The sequence below is a fragment of the Solea senegalensis genome, linkage group LG2, assembly GCF_019176455.1.
Source record: "Solea senegalensis isolate Sse05_10M linkage group LG2, IFAPA_SoseM_1, whole genome shotgun sequence".
NCBI classification, from domain to species: Eukaryota; Metazoa; Chordata; class Actinopteri; order Pleuronectiformes; family Soleidae; genus Solea; species Solea senegalensis.
This window is the reverse complement of record NC_058022.1, coordinates 30929028-30948497: the sequence shown is the minus strand read 5'-3', so window position 1 is coordinate 30948497 and position 19470 is coordinate 30929028. Positions and strand designations below refer to the sequence as shown.

At 41.9% G+C, this 19470-nt stretch overlaps 1 protein-coding gene across 3 annotated transcripts; it reads left to right on the top strand.

Moving 5' to 3' along the window:
• Positions 1-328: 328 nt before the first annotated feature.
• On the top strand, positions 329-16406 carry LOC122758234 (poliovirus receptor homolog). Of its 3 annotated transcripts, none has more exons than XM_044012263.1 (8): positions 329-514; positions 2333-2395; positions 2513-2675; positions 4060-4383; positions 4751-5080; positions 6787-7068; positions 8963-9064; positions 11914-11949. In XM_044012263.1, exons 3-8 carry the CDS (start codon positions 2585-2587, stop codon positions 11919-11921), a joined length of 1137 nt encoding a protein of 378 aa, XP_043868198.1. In that variant the 5' UTR covers positions 329-514; positions 2333-2395; positions 2513-2584; the 3' UTR covers positions 11922-11949. The 3 variants fall into 3 exon arrangements, with proteins under 3 accessions (XP_043868198.1, XP_043868190.1, XP_043868206.1); XM_044012255.1 differs by having other exon boundaries at positions 2330-2395; XM_044012271.1 differs by lacking the exon at positions 11914-11949 and adding an exon at positions 14338-16406 and having other exon boundaries at positions 330-514; positions 2330-2395.
• Positions 16407-19470: the final 3064 nt, after the last annotated feature.

The following is a 19470-nucleotide window of genomic DNA, read 5'->3' as shown; positions in this document are numbered from 1 at the left end:
AAACACATACAGGCTTTACTTATGACATTAATTAGACATCCAATCTACTGAGGTTTAAAAGAAACAGGCTCTGCTGCTGTTACGTGGAAGTCACGCAAATAACTCGTGTGTATATATAACTGTATGTATATATACATACAATCTTTATAGCTTATTTTTTTTATGAACACATTTTGGTGCTCTAGGTGTAATGTAACCAGAAAACCAGAAAAAAAAATCTGTCAACTTTTTTTTAAAAAAAGTGTGTGATTGATGGATTGGATGAATTTTTTACATTTTTGCAGATTTCTACTGGAGCCACTGCGCATAAAGGCCACTGGGCGTCGCTGTTTCTCGAATGTCACGTGTGAGGGAGGATTGACACAGTTTGAGCAGCAGCAGAAGGGAGTAACGTGCAACGGCGAGAGACTCGACGCTGTCGCAGTAAAAGTTTGAAGCGTGGATTTGTCTCATTTACCTGCGCACATTCACCACCAACAACTGTCCTGTTGTGTCCTCTCTCTTCTGTCAGCAGGTGAGTTTGATTTCGCGTTGTTTTGCTCTCGTTTCCTGCTAAATGAAGTGACAAGTACGCCGTGTTGAGCTCTCAGCTGATGATGTGTCAATTAATTTATGTTTGACGTTTGTTTGTTTCTGCATTTGTTACTCTTTTTTTGATCATGAATGATAAAACAGTATTTGTAGAGTAATGGACATTTAACCAATTAATTAATTCACCAGTTTATGTATGAATGGACGTTTAATTGACCTAATCTCTAGATTTAGCTTATTATTTTAATTTGAAGGATTTCCTTGTTGCACCTGTTAGATTAAAGTTTTTGAGGGAAAGAGGGTATTGTTTTTTTTTTTTTTAATTGCTTTGTCCATTTATCATGATTTCCATGCGGTCAACCAGACAAGAGGGAGAGTTACATGAACAGATTATACTGTATTATGTGGGAAAAGATGGTTTATTACAAATATACTTTTCATTCATTCTACATAATTAATGAATCGACTGATAGATGGACACGTTTCATTCACCCGAATGAGTCTAAATCACAGACCTAGTTGATTCTAAATTTAAAAGTAATTTATTTAAGTTTGAGTTTTTCCTGCTATTGTGTGTTTTTATAATAATTTTATTATGTACATGGACAAATTAACTTACTCTGCCTCATGTGGAAGAGCAATTACGCTACTGTTGCTTTAATGATGGACAAAATGGAGCTTCAACTTTCTGAAGTGATCATTTTGGGGAGATTTTAATCCTTTTTAAGGGATTTTAAAGAGCCCTCTTGCTCAATGATTTTTTTTCTTTAGTTCCTTTTATTCTTTAGTTATTCACAGATGCAATTGTGTGTTTTATTACCACAGTGTGTGATAATCGTCATTGTTTTAATCATAATTCTCATGCTGCATTCGGGGCCAGGTCGGTCTTGTAAAAGAGATTTCAATTTCAATGAGCCTTTACCTGATTAAATAAAGCATGTGTATGTATAAGTGGTAAAACAATCAGCTTTATGCTGCTATTATCACAAATCTGCACTTTTCACATAATATTTTGTCCACTGGGAGTGAAACTCTTGTGGCAGATGTGTTGTCAGAGCAGCAGAGAAGCAGTTAATTGATTTAATCAGATTTTGTCAAACATCTGTGGCGCTTTTGTAGTGGAAAAGTCTTTTACATATTGCCCAACAGGAGCAGGCTGCACAATGGAAGCCAGATGTTTGGCCTTTTTAAAGAGCAGAATTATACCCATGAGGCTTTGGGGTCTGGACCTGTCCTTGATGTGGTTTCTCCCCCCGTCCACTCCACTTCACTTGTACAGAGTCTGATTTCTTATTATGGAGGACTGATTTGATCATTGAGTTGATTTACATGTTGCGTTCTTCTGTTGTTTTCTTAACAATGAGTGGTGAGACCTTTATAGATAAACAACCATGGTTCAGCTTGTGTTTACAATTGTGTTTCACTGTGTACTCACGCGTGTTGTGATCACCTGTGACTAATACCTCGTCACCCTGCATTGCATAAGCGTTTGGGTTCAGTCTTGAAGCTCAGGCTTTGGTTGCTTGTCTAGACTTCATCCGGGTGATTATGGGTTTGCATGGGGCAGGGCGCACGCTGTGGATTAACATGTAAAATCTCCAATTAGACCCCAGGCACAGGTTGTGTTTCTTGACTCAGCAGCTTCTTTTGTTGACACTTGCACATTGAATTGCCATGGCAACAAGCTTTAAAATGAACCTACCACAGTGTTGGTTACACATGTGCATAAAAAGCAGTTTAATCCAGACTGTTTGTTTGTACTTTTTAATGCATTTATTAAGCATATTCCCTTTCACAGCAGACAGGTAAGATGAAGATCCAGCTGTGCTGACCTACAGCAGCTCATCGAGTCACTACACTGGAGGTATTTCTTGATTCTTTTACGAGGACCTTTTATGTAGCCACGAGCTGTTGTGACTTACATGTAAGGTTTCATTTAGAGGTTTAGGTTGCATCTAAAGCTGTTAAATCTCTGTGACAGCGTGGGAGTCTGCAGCTGCAGCCTGGATGTGAGTGAGTGAGTGAGTTGGAAAATCAAAAACCTCACTGTGCGATGTGTGGACCTTTTCTCCCCCTGCGTCACCGCCACTGTCTGCTGCTTCTGCTGCTGTGGATCATAGGAGCAGCCGTTTTCACGACTCATGGTATGTTCGGCAGATCAAAGCCCACTTTGATTTCACAATGTCCGCCATGTTGCACTGCCCAGAGAGGACAAACTCAACTTTGTTTGTTTATGTTACTTAAAGTTTCAGTGCGTGATTGTATTAACTATTGTCAGTCATCATCTAACCGCTTCATCCTCCACCAGAGGGTCGCGGGGGGTGCTGTGCCAATCTCAGCTACATCGGGCGATAGGCGGGGTACACCCTGGACAGTTCGCCAGTCCATCGCAGGGCCACACACAACTAGAGACAAACAACCATTCACTCTCACACTCACTCCTACGGTCAATTTAGAGTGTCCAATTCACCTATTCCCCACATTGCATGTTTTTGGACTGTGGGAGGAAGCCGGAGTACCCGGAGAGAACCCACGCACACACGGGGAGAACATGCAAACTCCAAGCAGAAAGGCCCTTGTTCCAACCGGGGCTCGAACCCGGGTCTTCTCGCTGCAAGGCGAGTTGCTAACCACTACACCACCGTCTGACGGTATTAACTATTGTTTTTCACAAAATGTTTCTACAAAAGTCCACCAAACACTAAACATATTTTGTATTTTGAACTGAAGGCTACATAGCGTCTCTAACACAAGAGTGAATTGAGGAATATTCAGGTGCAATATGAAAATAAATGTTGCCAAATTTTACACACTGTACTTTTTAAAATGCCACTATAGTTGCACATGAGTTGAAGTGGTTGCAAAATGTATCTTTCAGAAGTTATAGATGCTACTCAATCCTATATACTGGCCCTTTTAATAAATAGACTTTAAAGGTCCGGTGCGTAACATTTAGGTTGATTTATGTTCTCCAGGTTTCCTCACACAGTCCAAAGACCTGTAGATTTGGGGATTAGGTTAATTGGACACTCTAAATTGACTGTAGGTGTGATTGTGAGAGTGGATTGTTGTTTGTCTTTATGTTGCCCCCGTGACCCTCACGTGGTTAAAGCAAAGAAAAATAAGGATGAGCCAATATGATACCCACTACTGGTCAAAATCACTGAATTGGATATCAGAAAAAGGAAAAATCACCTGAATATCACATAAGTGCTTCAGCAACCACAGGCTTAAAGAGAAACATAAATCATTAACGTGACCAGTGTGTGAGTGAGGAGTGCAGTCCAGTTACACGCTCTCTGACTGCTTAATCTTCTTTTTGACAGGATGTATTTATGTTTTTAGCCTGTTTTTATCCACATTTATTTATCATTTGCATTAAATACCTGAATGGGAAGAGAAAATGTGATTCTTGAAAATACATTTTCTAGTCGCACCCTCTTATTCCTCTTACGAGACTTGAATTTTGTCCACTCTTATCTCTTGCTTTAACAGAAACCTGGTTTGTGTCTAACTGCTTGTGCTTAGGTGAAGTGATCACTCCTGCCAGCCTGGCCGCAGAAGCCGGTCGCCCTCTCGTGCTTGGCTGCAACATCACCATGGCACCAGATGACGTTGTCTTGCAAGTCCGCTGGCAGTACGGGGACAAGCTCCTGCTGGCGTACCAGCCAGGAAAACCACTCCGCATCACCCACCACAACCAAAGTGTGCAGTTCACCGAGCCCCGCGACAACGCCAGCTACATCACCATCAAGAGGGTGCTGCCTGATGATGACGGGGGCTGCTTCCGCTGCATATTTGATGTTTACCCTTCAGGCACACAAGAAGGACGGACGTGCATCAGAGTCACCAGTGAGTCCACATTTGAGAAGCTTCAGATTCCTCTGTAGAGAATTTTTACACAAGTATAAATTTAGATTTTAGATAATTTAAAGAGACATTACGAGCATGTTTTAAGACGATGAATCGTTTTTTGTGTTATCTTAATGAACTCACTGCAACTTTCACATGACAGTTGAACTTTTGTTCTGTCAATAAAGACTCCCTTAGACTCACATAGGCCTGGTTCAGACTGCCGTGGAGGTCCTATCATACAGACTCAAATGGGAGAGATACTTATTCAACATTGAAGAGCATCACTGAGAATGTAACGTTATGATCTGTTACTGTTCCTTGTCTTTTTTGACATTTAACACCTGGAGCACTTTCTTTCTCCCAGGCAGTGTGTGGCCGACAGTCAACAAGACGGCCATAAGTGGGAAACCTGTCACATTCTCCTGCCAGTACAGTGTCCCGGAGAGGGTGGAACAGGTGATGTGGAGGAAGACAGCGGAGCAGGGCGACACCACCACCATGGCTTCCTACAACAAAAGGGACTACTATAAGATTGAGGAGCAGTTCAAGGGTCGTGTCAGCCTGAGTAAAACTCTGGGCGAGACCAAACTGACCATCCAGTCAGTGAGGACAGAGGACGAGGCCTGCTACACGTGTGAGTTCCACGCATACCCAGACGGCAGCAAAAGAGCCAACACCTGCCTCTCTGTCTACGGTGAGTCACATGTCCAACAACAGCAATTAAAAAAGGAATTCATTTGGCTTTATTGCAGCATTTTTAAGCACATTTTAACCAAATAAGTTAAAGAAGGAAAAATAACGAGATCTTTCAAAAAGCATTTAGGATGGGGGACAAAATGTGTACATAATTAAAGGACTTGTGTAGTTTTGGTACATTTGTGATACTACGGTTAGAGCAGAAAATAGAATTTTATTGCATTTATCTTTAAAAACCACCAGAAGACACAGCCAAGGAGGCGTGGCCAGCACTTATCTGTACCCGGGGAGCAGTGGGAGATGGGGTACCTAACCAGAGGCACCCAAGCCTTTGACCCTTACCTGTTGACTATGGGCTGCCCCCATAGTGACACAATAAACAAGTCAGATTCCCTTCCTTACTCTGGTGTTTCATGAGGGGTTTGCTTATCTCTGAAGCTACAGTAAGCAGAATCACTAGAAAAACCATTGACTGTTGAGTTTAATCCACAATACTTGAGCATCCTGTTTGCTGTGCCTTTAACCTCTTCCAAAGCTTCTGTATTTTCTGAACCAAAGTCGAGAATACCCAACAATGATGGCTCTGTTTCTGAATTCTGATCCCTGTATTAACCACTGTGATACATATGTTTGACAGCATGATCATGGATATACTGTAGTAGAGTCATGTCAAGGTGACACCACTCTTTCTTGGAATTTAAATGAGATGATAAACAATGCCTTCTCAGTTGTTGTTGTTCATTGCACTTGAGTGTATGTGTATGTGTGGTCTGAGAGGAAACGTGTGCTAGTTTGTGTGTGTCTATGCGTGTGTGTGTGTGTGTATGCAGGAAAAGGATGCAGTGTCTATAAACAAACCCAGCAGCAGTGGTGAGGTGAGAGTTGCTGCACTGGGTCATTGAGCTACTGGACTGACCTTCTGTGGAGAAGGGGCGTGCTCTCTTTTCCTGTTATCGTCCCATAGAGGTGTGAAGAGAGAGTGAGTGTGAGTGAGATTGTTGACAGAAGTATGTGTCACTGAGGGGAAGAATTTTGTTGATGGCTGAGGAACACAAGGCGTGTGTGCCTGTGCGTGTGCGTGTGTGTCCTCCCCGCTATCCTTAACAAGCTTTGCATTTGTCTGAAGTGACGAAGCCTAAGATGCAGACATCCAAACACACGGAAAAAGCTGGTTAACGCTCCTCGCTGCTGTCCTCTGTCAGGGTTTTGTTTCCAGGATGACTTGTGACATTATGTCCTCGGGGCACAGACATTGACCGGGGACGTGCTCAGTCTGTCCATCTCCATAGCGACAACAGAAGAACAAGTGTCTTTCCATTGACAGCGATTGATTTGTGGATCATTGCTCTTGGACTGAAAGTAAAAAAAAAATCTCTTTATGGTTCGTTAAAGGTGCAGTGTGTAAAGTTTAACGATGTTTAATGGTGAAGTTGCAGCTGAATATCTCTCACCTCAGACTCCCTTTTTATGTTTTTTTAAACTCAAAAGATTAGAAAACTGTAGAGCTGACCCAGGATCGCTCTGCATCAGCCTTTTTCTTGGCAGTAGCTGTTGTTGGCTTCTTTTCTGCCATAACGTCTTGTTGGATTTAGCAAGCTAGCATAAGCCACTGTAGTTTCCTGATGTCAATAAGCCTTGAAAAACCTTTTTAATTGATTTAAAAATCAGAATTATAGTGAATAAACATCACCTTTCTCGCTCCAGTTTTACCCAAACCAGAGGTGAACCACGTGACCTCCTCTCCAGGAGTCACCGAGGCCAACTGCACCGCCCAGTCCCGCCCCGCAGCGGACATCACGTGGAACCTTGCCAGCGACAACCGGACAATAGGACCACCCATATCATCTGCATATGATCAGGGAGACGGCACAACGATAGTGACAAGCTCGATTTTGTTCCACTCTGAACTGCTAAGTGATACAGTCAAGTGCATTGTGCACCACCAGGGTTTGGAGAATCCTCTGACGGTGTTCGTCACGACAAATGGTAAGGAACGTGCGTTAATGTCGGGCCATTTAGTGTGTGTCTGTCTGTTACTCACATATCTCTTGAGCCAATGTTCTGATTGATTGCACACTTGACGGGTGTCTTGCTACGGGCACAAGTAAGTGCAGTGTCAAGTTTGACGTTGTTTGGATAAGTAAGGCTAAAAGATACCGTCAAATATATTGGTAAAAGAAGCACATATTGGCTTTCGCCGCTCACACGGCACTGTGAGTGAGACAAGGCGAAGTTGAGGCAGATGACGAGCGCAGTGCTCAACTGGCAAGTGACGCTGCACGTCAGATAAGGCGCCGTCAAGCTGAGGCAGGTGACGAATGCAGTGCCCCCAACCACAGACTGTTCACCCCACTCTCCTCCGGGAGGCGTTACAGGTCTCTCCGCAACCCGAACCAGCAGGTTCAGAGGAAGCTTCTTTCCTCCACCTATCACCCTACTGAACTCTAGCTCTGCATCCCGGTGACAACCAACCAACTGTTATGCAACCACATAGTTCCATTTTCCGTATTTATTGTATGCCATTATGTCATTATCAGTATTTGCTTTTTACCATACACAAATAAAAATGTCACCAAACCTTTGCTGTGTAATAGTAACAATGAGCACTCAAACACACCAAACCAACAATTACTAAAAACACGCACCAAAACAGATTTTGCACAGGCACTGCACTAGTTCCTGAATAAATACAGTGATGTTTTACATCAAAAACATATTGAAACGTACCTGATATTGAATAAAATGTAAGATCCTCCAAAGTCTAAGAGAAAATCAGCATTTTTAGCTTTTGGGGTCACAGGAGTGTCTGGTCTTCTGCTGCCCCATTAGGTACATGTGTCACTTGGACTTTGGTGTAAGAGAGTGAGTGGTTTACAAACTTCAGTTTCTAGCCAGAACAGAATGTTTAACAGCAAAGGAAAACCCATATAGTAAACATATTGTTAAGATAGACTTTAGCCGATATAGATTTTATTTATTTATTTATTTTATTTAAGTGGTTAGAGTGTGTTTGTGTGTGTTCCAGTCGCGGAATAGGACCAACATCATTGTGGGCCGTGATTTCAGCGATGTCCATACCTAGGGGTGTGCGATATTGATGAAAATCAATATCCCGACATATTTTGACGATAACGATAATTAGCGATTTTTTGCAATCCTGAAAAATGTGTTTGTAAAAGCATCAAAGGCCAGTTGTACCAGCTTTCTTTTGTTAATAGTATATTAGATGTTAATGATAATATTGCCAAAAACAAGATCTTATTTATCAACTTAAACTTACTTTATAAAATATTGCAAAACCAACAAAAACTATCATGAGAGCATTTTAAACTGACACTTCCCCCTAATGTAAACAGTACTCATCATTTTTGAACTACAAGGCATTAACATGAGAATGTGGATACACATTTAACTGCTGCCAAAGTTTGCAGAGTGCGTTTTCTTGTCGGTACCTTAGCTGGCCGGTCGTGGTCGACCGCTGACTGCCGAAGCTTTTCATATAGCGCTCCATATAACAACACTGCAGAAAACCTGGACCAAATTTATTATTTACAGGATATACAATAGTATACATGAATGAAAAAGAATACATTTCTTAAACAATACTTGCACGTCCTGTCTTTTAGTGATGAGGAGCAGGGAAAACAATACTTGTTTTCTAAATGTGTGTATTCTCAGCTGTTTTTGTCATTGGTTATTGTGGCTACTTTGGGGTCCCTCAGTCCTGTAATGTCGCAGCATGCGGTGAGGCTTATTTTTAGCAAAAATGTCTCGTATCTCGTCATTCAACATTTTTACACCACATGTCGTACACTTTACGTGTTATTTTAAACACACAGAGTTCCTTTCGAGTGACTAAGTGTGTGTTTGTGTGCTGCAGTGCCTACAGCCATGGTTATCCTCCTCTCCGTGTGCGGTGTGGCGGCGGTGCTCCTCCTCTGTCTGTGCGTGTGTCTGTGCAAGCACTTTGTCTGCACCGACGGTGAGTATAAAAACGCCGCAGTTCCAACTTAAAATAATCCCACATTTGCTCCTCCATGTTGCATTTAACAGGAACTGCAGGGGTGGGCAGTCACAGAAAATGAGATGAAAAGACCATGAAATCAAAAATACTGTGTTGAGAGGATGTGAAGGTGGAGGCTGTCTGTTTCCAGAGCTTTAAAATTGGCTATTTTAAGATTGTAGTCATCTCTATGATCATTTCCTGGGAGAAAAAAAAGGGCATTCACATTTTCTCTGTGGTCTGGCCAAGTTTTGAGTGCCTCTTGTCATTGCAGTGATTATGAGTGTGTCATGAGCTCTAACCCCAAGAAATACTGTAGCCCAGTCAGAAAGTTTGACCCAAAAAAAACATGTTTTCCCCACAAATCTGCAGTTATCAGTATTTTTAGATGAAACAAGGGGGGACAAACCCAAAGAACCAAGACCCAAGATCTCAATAGAGATCTCATAGACTTAATCAACATTGTCTGAACTAATTTGACAGTTTGAATCTAACAGACATTTGTTGATATTTAACAGTGCTCGTTTTAATTGATTAAGTGTGGCTATACCAGGACCGTAAATACTGCTGTCAGGTCGTTCAGTGAGGCTGAGAGAAACCCTTGACATAATTTCTCCATATCTTCTGCATCTGCAATAACTTAAACAATACATTATAGAGTGAACCAAAAACACCATCACATGTGAAATACTTCACATATCTGAAAACAAACGGACGGACTCGACCCTCAGCTACTTCTCCACACACACAGAGGTGGCGGGGTGGATGCTCAGTCATGTGTCATCCGCACTCCCCTGACCTCCAGACTTCTCTGGGTGTCATGGAAACAACACAGTGCCAGTGGCGTAATGGGGCGTGTGGACCTCGGCCCACTTCCCTTTAATCATAAATTTTCTGCCCACCGAAGAGCAGCGGGGGAACTTATTGGAGCAATCACAGAAGTGGTGGCCGTTGCCAAAGCTGTGGCTGAAAAGGAAGAAAAACAGGAGCCGATGCTGATGTGACAAGGTTAGGATGGTCCCACGATGCTTTGCAATTTGACAACACAGAATTTATCTTGTTAGTATAGGTCTGTTTGTGCCGTTATTGAACAGAAATGCCAATGAGTCCATAAATTCCTCCAAAGCAGTTTCCAAAATACTCCCTTTTTGATCAGACAGTGATTAATGGGTTTCCTTTTTCCTTCAGCTCCTCCTCGTCTTTGTTTTTTTGTGCGATAAGAAAGCCCAGAGCGCAGTACTTCTTCTGCTGTCCTACTTTCCTCGTGGCCTCATATCGTCCATGGGTTGCAAACAACAAGGGTGTCAATCATGTAGCGGACTAAAGTTATGTGTTTGAGATTGTCGAGAGTTGAGGGGAGGAAAAAAAACAATGTTTTTGCACGTGATTGACATACTCGGTTATTTGTGGACAGAGATTGTAGTTGGTTTCGCTGCGAGAATAGCTTTTTTGTTTATTTATTTCTGCAAGTGGGGCTTCTTTGCCCACATTTCCTTGTTTCCCAACTCTGTGGCTCCTGACTAGAATACCAAGTGGTTGTGTCAATTGTCTTGAGTTCGCAGCCAGAAAAAAAAGACTCTTTCTCAGTTTAATCTCTTGCAAGACGAGCGAGAGAGGGGCAGGAAGACATTAGAAGAGCGGTGACAAGGAAGGAGGAACCCGAAGGCCAGAGTTGAAAGCCTGCCCAGTCGATAACAACGCCTCCTCTCACACTTGACTGTACAGACACAATCATACTGTATTCCCCAGTCTTGGCTCAGAATCGGCGGAAAGCACAGGCTGTTAGTGTGATGTGATGCAGATTGTTTTGTTGAGATGAACAGAGGAGCTGTGATGCAATGTGTGTCAAAGCATATCTCCCCTATTAAATATTTGACCAGATCTTGTGACCAATAGACGATTTAGAGAGATCCTCTGCTGTCTGGTTTTTAAACTTTGTGTCAACAAATATTTTAAAGTGTGTCTGCAGAGGAATTTTGTGAGGAAAGGTTGTGATGTCTGTGGCTGAGGTCAAACTAGGAGCTGACCACAAAATGGCTTCTGTGGTTTTCCTCTGAATGAGTGGGCTGAGCTGAGCCTACGCTCCCTTCAGTCACAGCTGGGAAGTAAAGGCCAGGGCCTGAGGTTGTTCCAGTAAAATGCTGCTGGTTTATTTGTGTCTGTGTTTTTTTTATGATTTCTGTCATGGCTTGGGTGGAGATGCCCAGACTGTAGGGTATAGCGTGGGTGGTGCAGGAAGCTGACCACAGATTAGAAATCCTTTTACTCATGAAAGCAAATGTTTTCAGTGGCACCTTTCAAGCCGTGACATCGCAGGAAGTACAAGGGAGGCACCTCATCCTGTCCGGCACACTAACACGATCGGTCCTTGTGTTGTGGTTACTGATTATTCCTTGGAGATTAAAATAGGAAAGACTGATGAAGGTGACACCTGCTGGTCACTCCATTGCAAAAAGAGAAAAGTCACCTAATAACCTTAAAACCACCCAAGTGGTGTGTCAATACACTTAAAAAAAATAAAAATAAATCACCTTTTATAAGCTTTAAATCAATCAAACAGTGGGTCACTACACTGCAGAAAGAATAAAAATAAATCACTTTATAATCTTTAAATCAATCGAACAGTGGGTCAATACACTGCAAAAAGAATAAAAATAAAACACCTTGTAATCTTTAAATCAATCAAACAGTGGGTCACTACACTGCAAAAAGAATAAAAATAAATCACCTTATAATCTTTAAATCAATCAAACAGTGGGTCACTACACTGCAAAAAGAATAAAAATAAAACACCTTGTAATCTTTAATCCTACTGTCCTACTGTCCAGGTGATTAGCCAGGTACCTGGAAGTGACGTAATCGATAGGCCAGCTCTCAGATACACAGCTCCCCTTCTGGCACGGTGGATGCTCTGCATCTCAGCAGCTACAGCGAGAGTAGTTCTTCTTCTTCTGCGGTTGAATGTACGCAACCGGATGTGCCCGGACTAGTGCCCGCACCAGGAGGCGCTACAGTGGTGAGAGGAGTGGTGAGGATTTCTGATGACGACATCAAATTAAGGAAGTGCTGATCCGCTTCGCAGAGCCCAGGAAAACAATACAACACTATTTTCTCAGCAGTGGCTGAACTGTTGTTCTGAAACTTTAGGGTTTCATAAACAAGGTAATGACGCAGATACACACACACAAATGCAACGTTAATTGGAGCTTCCGGTCTATGTCGCCTTTAAATCAATCAAACAGTGGGTCACTACACTGCAAAAAGAAAAATCCCTGTATAACCTTAAAATCTTCACAATTGTGGGTTACGAAACACTGCACAAAGACCAAAAAATTTCACCGGGTTATCTGTCACACACAGCTGCGCCCACAAAATGTCAGATTTACCATCAGAACTATGCACTTTTTCAAACCACCTCTAAATAACACACACCGCTGCAAAATGTACATGGAGGTGTCGAAGCCACTTAATCACCACTGTGGAATTCCTGTGTCATTCTCGTGTGTGTGTGTGTGTGTCATCTTGGATTTAAAAGGGGGCATTCAAATGTCGGTGTTGGGCTTTTTTCTGTGTGAGTCATATCAAGTAAATACAAAACACCTACACAGTCGCACCTCTTATCAAGAAGTGTGATCGTGTTTGATACATATTCACATAATATTGTGCGTAACGTGGTGACATCTCGCTGGACAATCATGTTTTTTTTTAGAATTTCATGCGTTCATCCTTTCATTTTGCTTAGAAAACTCCATCTCCCAGCAAAACACCAGTATCTTACATGGAATTAAAAATCCAGCAGCCAGATTCAGTCACGTGCTGCAAGTGCTGGGGAGGCACATTTGCATCCTTTGCTCACAGTGTATTTTAGAAGACATTTTAAAATTGTATACTGTACTCAATAGGCTTGAGCGGTGTGACAAAATACTGATCCACTAAAAAAGATAGTACGAGTATCAACTCAAATATTCTTCGGGGTGGTTTTGTGTCGTAGTTAAGCCTCCGCCCACTAGATGGCAGGATGTGTTCCTCTCACTCTAAATAGAAAACCGTGCATTGTGTATGCATACAACTGATAGTTTTAAATAGACTGTGTATATACAGTACCAATCAAAAGTGTGGACACCTTTTTATTTTCCACATTGTAGATTAATACTGAAGACATCTAAACTATGAAGGAACACATGGAATTATGTAGTAAACACAGTTAAGCACAATATATTTGAGAAGATTCTTCAAAGTAGCTACCTTTTGCTTTGATGACAGCTTTGCACATGTTTTCCTACAGTCTCGAAGGAGTTCCCAGAGGTTCTCAATATGTTTGTGATTATGATCAGTGTGTTGTTGTGCAGAGGTAGTGTTGGTATAAAGGTCTGGACAGTGAACAGCCCTGTCTGATGACTGTTCTAATCCATATTATGGCAAGAACCACTCGGCTACGTAAAGCGAAACGACAGTCCATCCTTACTTTAAGACATGAAGGCCAGTCAATCAAGAAAGTATCCTCAAGTTACAGTTGCAAAGACCATCAAACACGATGATGAAAGTGGCTCTCGTGAGGTTCGCCCCAGGAAAGGAAGACCGAGAGTTTCCTCTGCTGCAGATCATACGTTCATCACAGTTACCAGCCTCAGAAACTACAAATTAACAGCACCTCTGATTAGAGCCCACGTGAATGCGTCACAGAGTTCTAGTAGTAGACACATGTCAACATCAACTGATCAGAGGAGAATGCGTGTACCAGAGTTGCTGCAATGAAGCCAATCCTGAGGAAGAACAAGAGAATTACTTGGGCCAAGAAACGCAAAGGTCTGGACATTGGACCAGTGGAAATCTGTCCTTTGGTCTGAAGAGTCCAAACTTGAGATGATTGTTTCCTCTTGCCATGTCTTTGTGAGACGCAGAAAAGGTGAGCGGATGGTTTCCTGCATGTGTGGTTTCCACCGTGCAGCATGGAGGAGGAGGTGTGACGTATACGCTGTGCTTTGCTGGTGACGCTGTTGGGTGATTTATTCAAAATCCAAGGCACACACTTAACCAGCATGGCTACCACACAGCTTTCTGCAGCGACAATGCCATCTGGTTTGTTCTTAGTGGGACCATCGTTAATTTTTCAACAGGACAGGGACAGGGACACAAACACAACCTCTCCACACTATGTAATGGTTATTTAACCAGGAGAGAGAATGATGGCCTGATGACAAAAGTGGCAGACTGACCATGTGTCTAACTCTGCGTCTGTCTCTTCTGTCCAGACTGATTTGGATCCCGTCGCCACCGCTTTGATGAGTGTCCAGCTGAGTTCTGGGCCTGACCTCGCTGCACACAGCAATGTGCCGTCCAGCTCAGTGTGCACAGGAAGGGAACAGAGCTCTAACCGTGCCTCTGCTGCCATGTGCAGGGTCGACACTGCTAGAGCAGACACACATTCACTACAGTGTCAACAGAACTAAAATCACCTTGTTAAATGCTAACAGTAGAAAAACTGCTAATTTCATTGAGGACATTTGTGAGTTAATGTTCCCTCAATTTATCATAACCACAGTTTTGGTCTCTAACCTTAAACACCACTGTTGCTGTCCATGTGCTGTATATGTGAGTGTGTGTGAGTGTGATCAGGTTAACTCTCAAGCACTCAACAGTGTGATATATAAACATTTATTGCTTGCTTTAAAGTTGGTTAAGACCACTGAACTCATACTGATAACACGGCTACGGAACACAGGGACAGAAGACATTTCAGCTAATTAAGAAAAGGCTCACCTCACAAACTCTACACCTGCTTAATTCTACGATATCTTAAGAATATTTTTGTTGAAACTGAAGTTTTTAAACTGCTTTTTATTCTGCACCAAATACCATAGAGAAAACCAATGTTTTTCAGCTCACAGAGGGAATGGGAGCTGCTGATCTACTGTAGTGTTTTGGTCACTTAGGTAAATATTTATGTAAGAATATCACTGAAATCACACAAGAAAAACATTTGAAATGGCTGATGGGGCAGCAGTGGATTAACATCTCTTGTTTTTTTTCTCAATGGGTTTTGGTGTGGAAGAGGAAGACGTCAAACATCAGTTTCCAGCTGGAAAAAGTTGTCTAAAAGTGGCAGTACTCTCAAGTTATATAGTTTATTCAACGTGCTTTATGTTAAGATACTGACATCTGTTGTTCCTTGTGTCACTGCTGGCAGCCACATTACACGATCCAGTACCATGTCACACTGATACTAGCACATCATAAGTAGATTAACCTTTTGACACACTGAGCCCGCTTTCTATGAAAGTTTTAAAATAATACTTCAAATTTAGCTGGTTACCCACCTAGTCCTGGACATTTGACTCATCTAATGACATCTTTTTAGTCAAACCTTGACTCTAAATGATTTGGCCCTGGAGAATCTTAGATAAATTCATTATCCTGTAAATTGTTATGAATTTATTTAAGATTGTAGCTAATCTCTGTTAAGTGCGCATGCATACACTGGTCTTGAGTTGTCTCGCCCTGCTTCGGTGCCTCAAAGTCTCATCTTGGTCTCTGGGCGCTGTGGTTTCCATTAGTGTGGTCTACAATATGATATCATTCAGTGTGGGTTCGCGTGGCCTAGGTGTGTCCACGGAAACAGGTGTCGGTAATACTATTGTACCTCCACAGTTCAGACGGATGTAAACAAGCTGCTGCCACATATGTCACTTGCACTTTTTAACTGAGCGTGAAGCAGTGGTGTTGCAGAAATGTTTATTTGGTTATTTGGTGTAAATAGTGGTTCAAAGACACCACAGGGAGCAACTGATTAGTTCCCAGACAAAAAAAAAAACAAAAAACAATTTTTCCTGAGCTGAAAAGATGCAGCAGTTGTTTTGTGTCTCACAGAATGAGAGGTTTATTGTTCACAGCCGCCGTGCTGTGTGGGGGTGAACGCGACCACCCAAACTGATCCCGTGATGAGTGCATGTGTGTGTGAGACGGTGTCTTAAGTGTGTGTGTGTGTTTTGTATCATTGCACTCTAACAGTATTTCAGAGTTCTATTTGCAGTGAATAGCACCACATGGCTGTCATGGGCTGCAGCTAATTTAGTAGAAAATGTCATTTATAACACATTAACATCTACTGTCACTGAAGTCTTTTCTCTGTCTGTATATAAAGATGATGCAAACGTGCTCTACTGCTGTAAAAATGTTTCTTATTTGTGTTATTATTATTATTATTATAATACTTCTGTCTTTTTGTTGTTGTCCTGTTTTGTTTCGGAGCAGTATTTATTGTTTCCAGGGCTGATGCTGATGAATCAGTGCCAGCTGGAACAAATAAAACAACAAGACTTTATCTGCTTTTGTTTTTTGTTGCATATTTCTAATAATCTGTATCTTCTCTTATATTCAGTTTTGTAAGTGGCTTATGTCAGGTCTTGGTGATGAACATGAAGGGTTGTGGGTGGATTCAGTAACCTCAACAGAAAGTTACATCGACAGGAAACTCATTTCCTCCACAGCAGCCCACTCCAGTGACTTTGCTTTTGCACCCCCAGACACTGCGAGTGACTTAATGGTGTCTTTCACAATCTATTGAAACAATGAAAAGCCTTAAAATAGCCTCGAACTAACTAACAGCCAGTTTTTGTTTCCACTTAGATGTCAAATGGATTGAATTGTTTTAATGTTCCCTACATTATTCATACACACATTTTTGAAACCAATAACTGGAGCTTTCAAATGGCAACCTCAATTCTTCTTGTGTCTTTTTTTTTTTTTTGAGCCATTGTAACCTTTTCCACCCCAATGTCGCTCATGTACCATAAAACAAGGAGTTCTTTCCACAAACCTCACAAAGACAGGAAAGGGAAAATGGTTCCTTTGCAACTTGGAGCCATTGAGTAGCACCTGATGTCATGATTGCAAATTATTTGATGAAAAACAAACCTTTCGAGGCTTATCTGGAGAAAACAGTGAGTGAACTGACTATAAAGTCATTTTTTTTAGTCCCACATCAAAAACATGCATCTGCTCACCTTTCTATGCTTTTTCAGAACACTAGATGTCATCCTCGAGTGTTCCCTTAGGTCTTCCCTTGACCACAGCCTGAAAATAACTTTAGCTGGATGTGCTGTCGCCACAGTGTTTGACGTCTAAAGTCTTATCTAACAGACTGTAATGTCGGCATTTCTCTGGAACTTGCCAGGCTGGCTCTGACCCTGAACCATCAACATGGATTTTGAAGCTGGGTAATGTATTTTAATAGTTATAAACAGTCATTTGATTCTAAAATTCACTGGCTAAATGGAGCTTAATGTTTATTTTTATGTACTGCTGTCTCATGTCCATTTTAATTGTGGGCCTGTGGGTCTTTTTTTTTTTGGTGGTTTCCATCAGCTCACATCACCAGTTCTGCTTTCAGGTCCCATCACTGCACTTCAAAACCGCTTTTCGTGTGGCCGTCCCTCACTGGCGCGTTTCAATTTCCAAAGTTTCCAACCGACCTGAGTCACACGGTTTCACTCTTTCAAAGCAGTCACAATCTCAGTTTCAAGTTTAAAGGTGGCCCCTGTTTGAGCAGAGCCACTTGTACGATAATCCCTGGTCCTGAAACGATCTCCTGTCTGAATACAACCTGGAATTCTTCATCCCATGAAGGGATTTTAAAAGTAGAATAGTGAGCTCTTCCCTTTTACTCCCTGTATGCACCCTACATTCCCCTAACTCATTGACAAATAAAACATATTATTACATCTTTTATCTATTTTTGAGTGTCAAAAATACGGCCCGCGGGCCAGAACTGGCCCACCAGAGGGTCCAATCCAGACCGCAGGATGAATTTGTGAAAATGACTGAAAATATAGTTCTATATTTTACATTTGCCAAAAGACACTTCATTAAATGTAAAACAAAGGGAAGAAGTTGGAGTTCTTGTTGTTTATAGGTTATTATGTTATTATTTTACTCGTCCAGCGCTGTATGTGGCCCCTGAACTGAAATTAGTTCGACACCCCTGCTCTAGGTCTTACTTACAAGAGATTTTAATTGCAATGTAGACTTCCTACTTCTGTTATTCCTGCATGCGAGCAGTTGTACCCCTCTGAATTGACGTAGTGTCGTTGTGGTTGGTTACGCTGTTGTTCTACTTTCAATGCTACGTAGGGGGTGTAAAACTCTTTGATCATCACTGCAATTGAGACGTTCCATCTCAACCTGTCTCTCTGGGGAGGAACGATGGACACGCTGCTTGATGAGGGCTGGTCTCCAGTCTCTTCGGGGGCCATGGGTTAGAATCCCAATGCGACGTGTGGCGTTTGGGATTGCCCGAAACTCAACTTTAGTAATACATCTTCTTCACACTTCTTCTTTCAACGTTAGGCGAACCCCGAAGCACGGCCCTGCTTAGAAAGTTGCATAGTGTTGCTGTACCAATTTTTACACACTAGTCCTCCAATATCCATTCAATCAAGACTGATCACCACAACAACCCTGTTTGCACTTTCTTGCCGGTGCTGGTAACTTATGTGTGAAATGCAAGAGAGTGAGAGCATGCGCTCGTGTGATGTGCATGATTTCCCCTTCAGAACATTTCAAAACCACAGAGATAGCACATCCCACAGGTCACGCTGCTCCACCACTTCTCACAGCTGTCATCATCCACGATCGAAAAAGCAATGAGAGATATCAGTGTTGTTGCTACGGCTTTGCTTTGCTGCCACAACTACTTTGAAATCATGGCGCTATATATGCAGCTGCTTATTTAGTTTGTATAGCACAGATTCATAATATACATTATCTCAATTAGTAAAAAGAAAGCCAACAAGAATAAAAATAATAAGATCAGAAAGATAGAGGAGAGATAGAGACCAGGAGCACGTCGCATCATCCGGCCATCCTCATCATTTCTCGTCTTATTGCTCGTCCCTCCTTTTCCTACACTTGTCAGTGAACTGCGGTGCCCTTGGCATACCGCAAAGGACGTCAATGTCGACCATCAAAATGCAAAAAGGCTCGCTGGTTTGTCTCAGTGTTCAGAAACTTGACATCGGCCTCCGTTTTCATTTAAAAATGTAACGGTAAACTAATACAATCATATGTATGGGTAATATATTTAGTTTCCGCTAGTAAACACCACAAACTGGACCTTTAAAAATAGATAAAATAACGTTGCATGTGGTTTGCAATGTCACTTTCATGGTGGGCTCATTTGTGAGGATGTTGGTTCAGTTTTAAATGGAACTTCGCGCTGGTTTCAGCCTGAACTGAAAAGTATCACTTCCTGGATTCAGTGGGTTGTTTTTTTTTTGTAATAGATAATTGACCTTGTGTTAAGCTCAACTAGAACAATCTGTGGTCTGTAGTAAATGTTCCCCCTGTATGTTCTCCTGTGTTTTTATGTTAAAACAGAAATTCCAAAT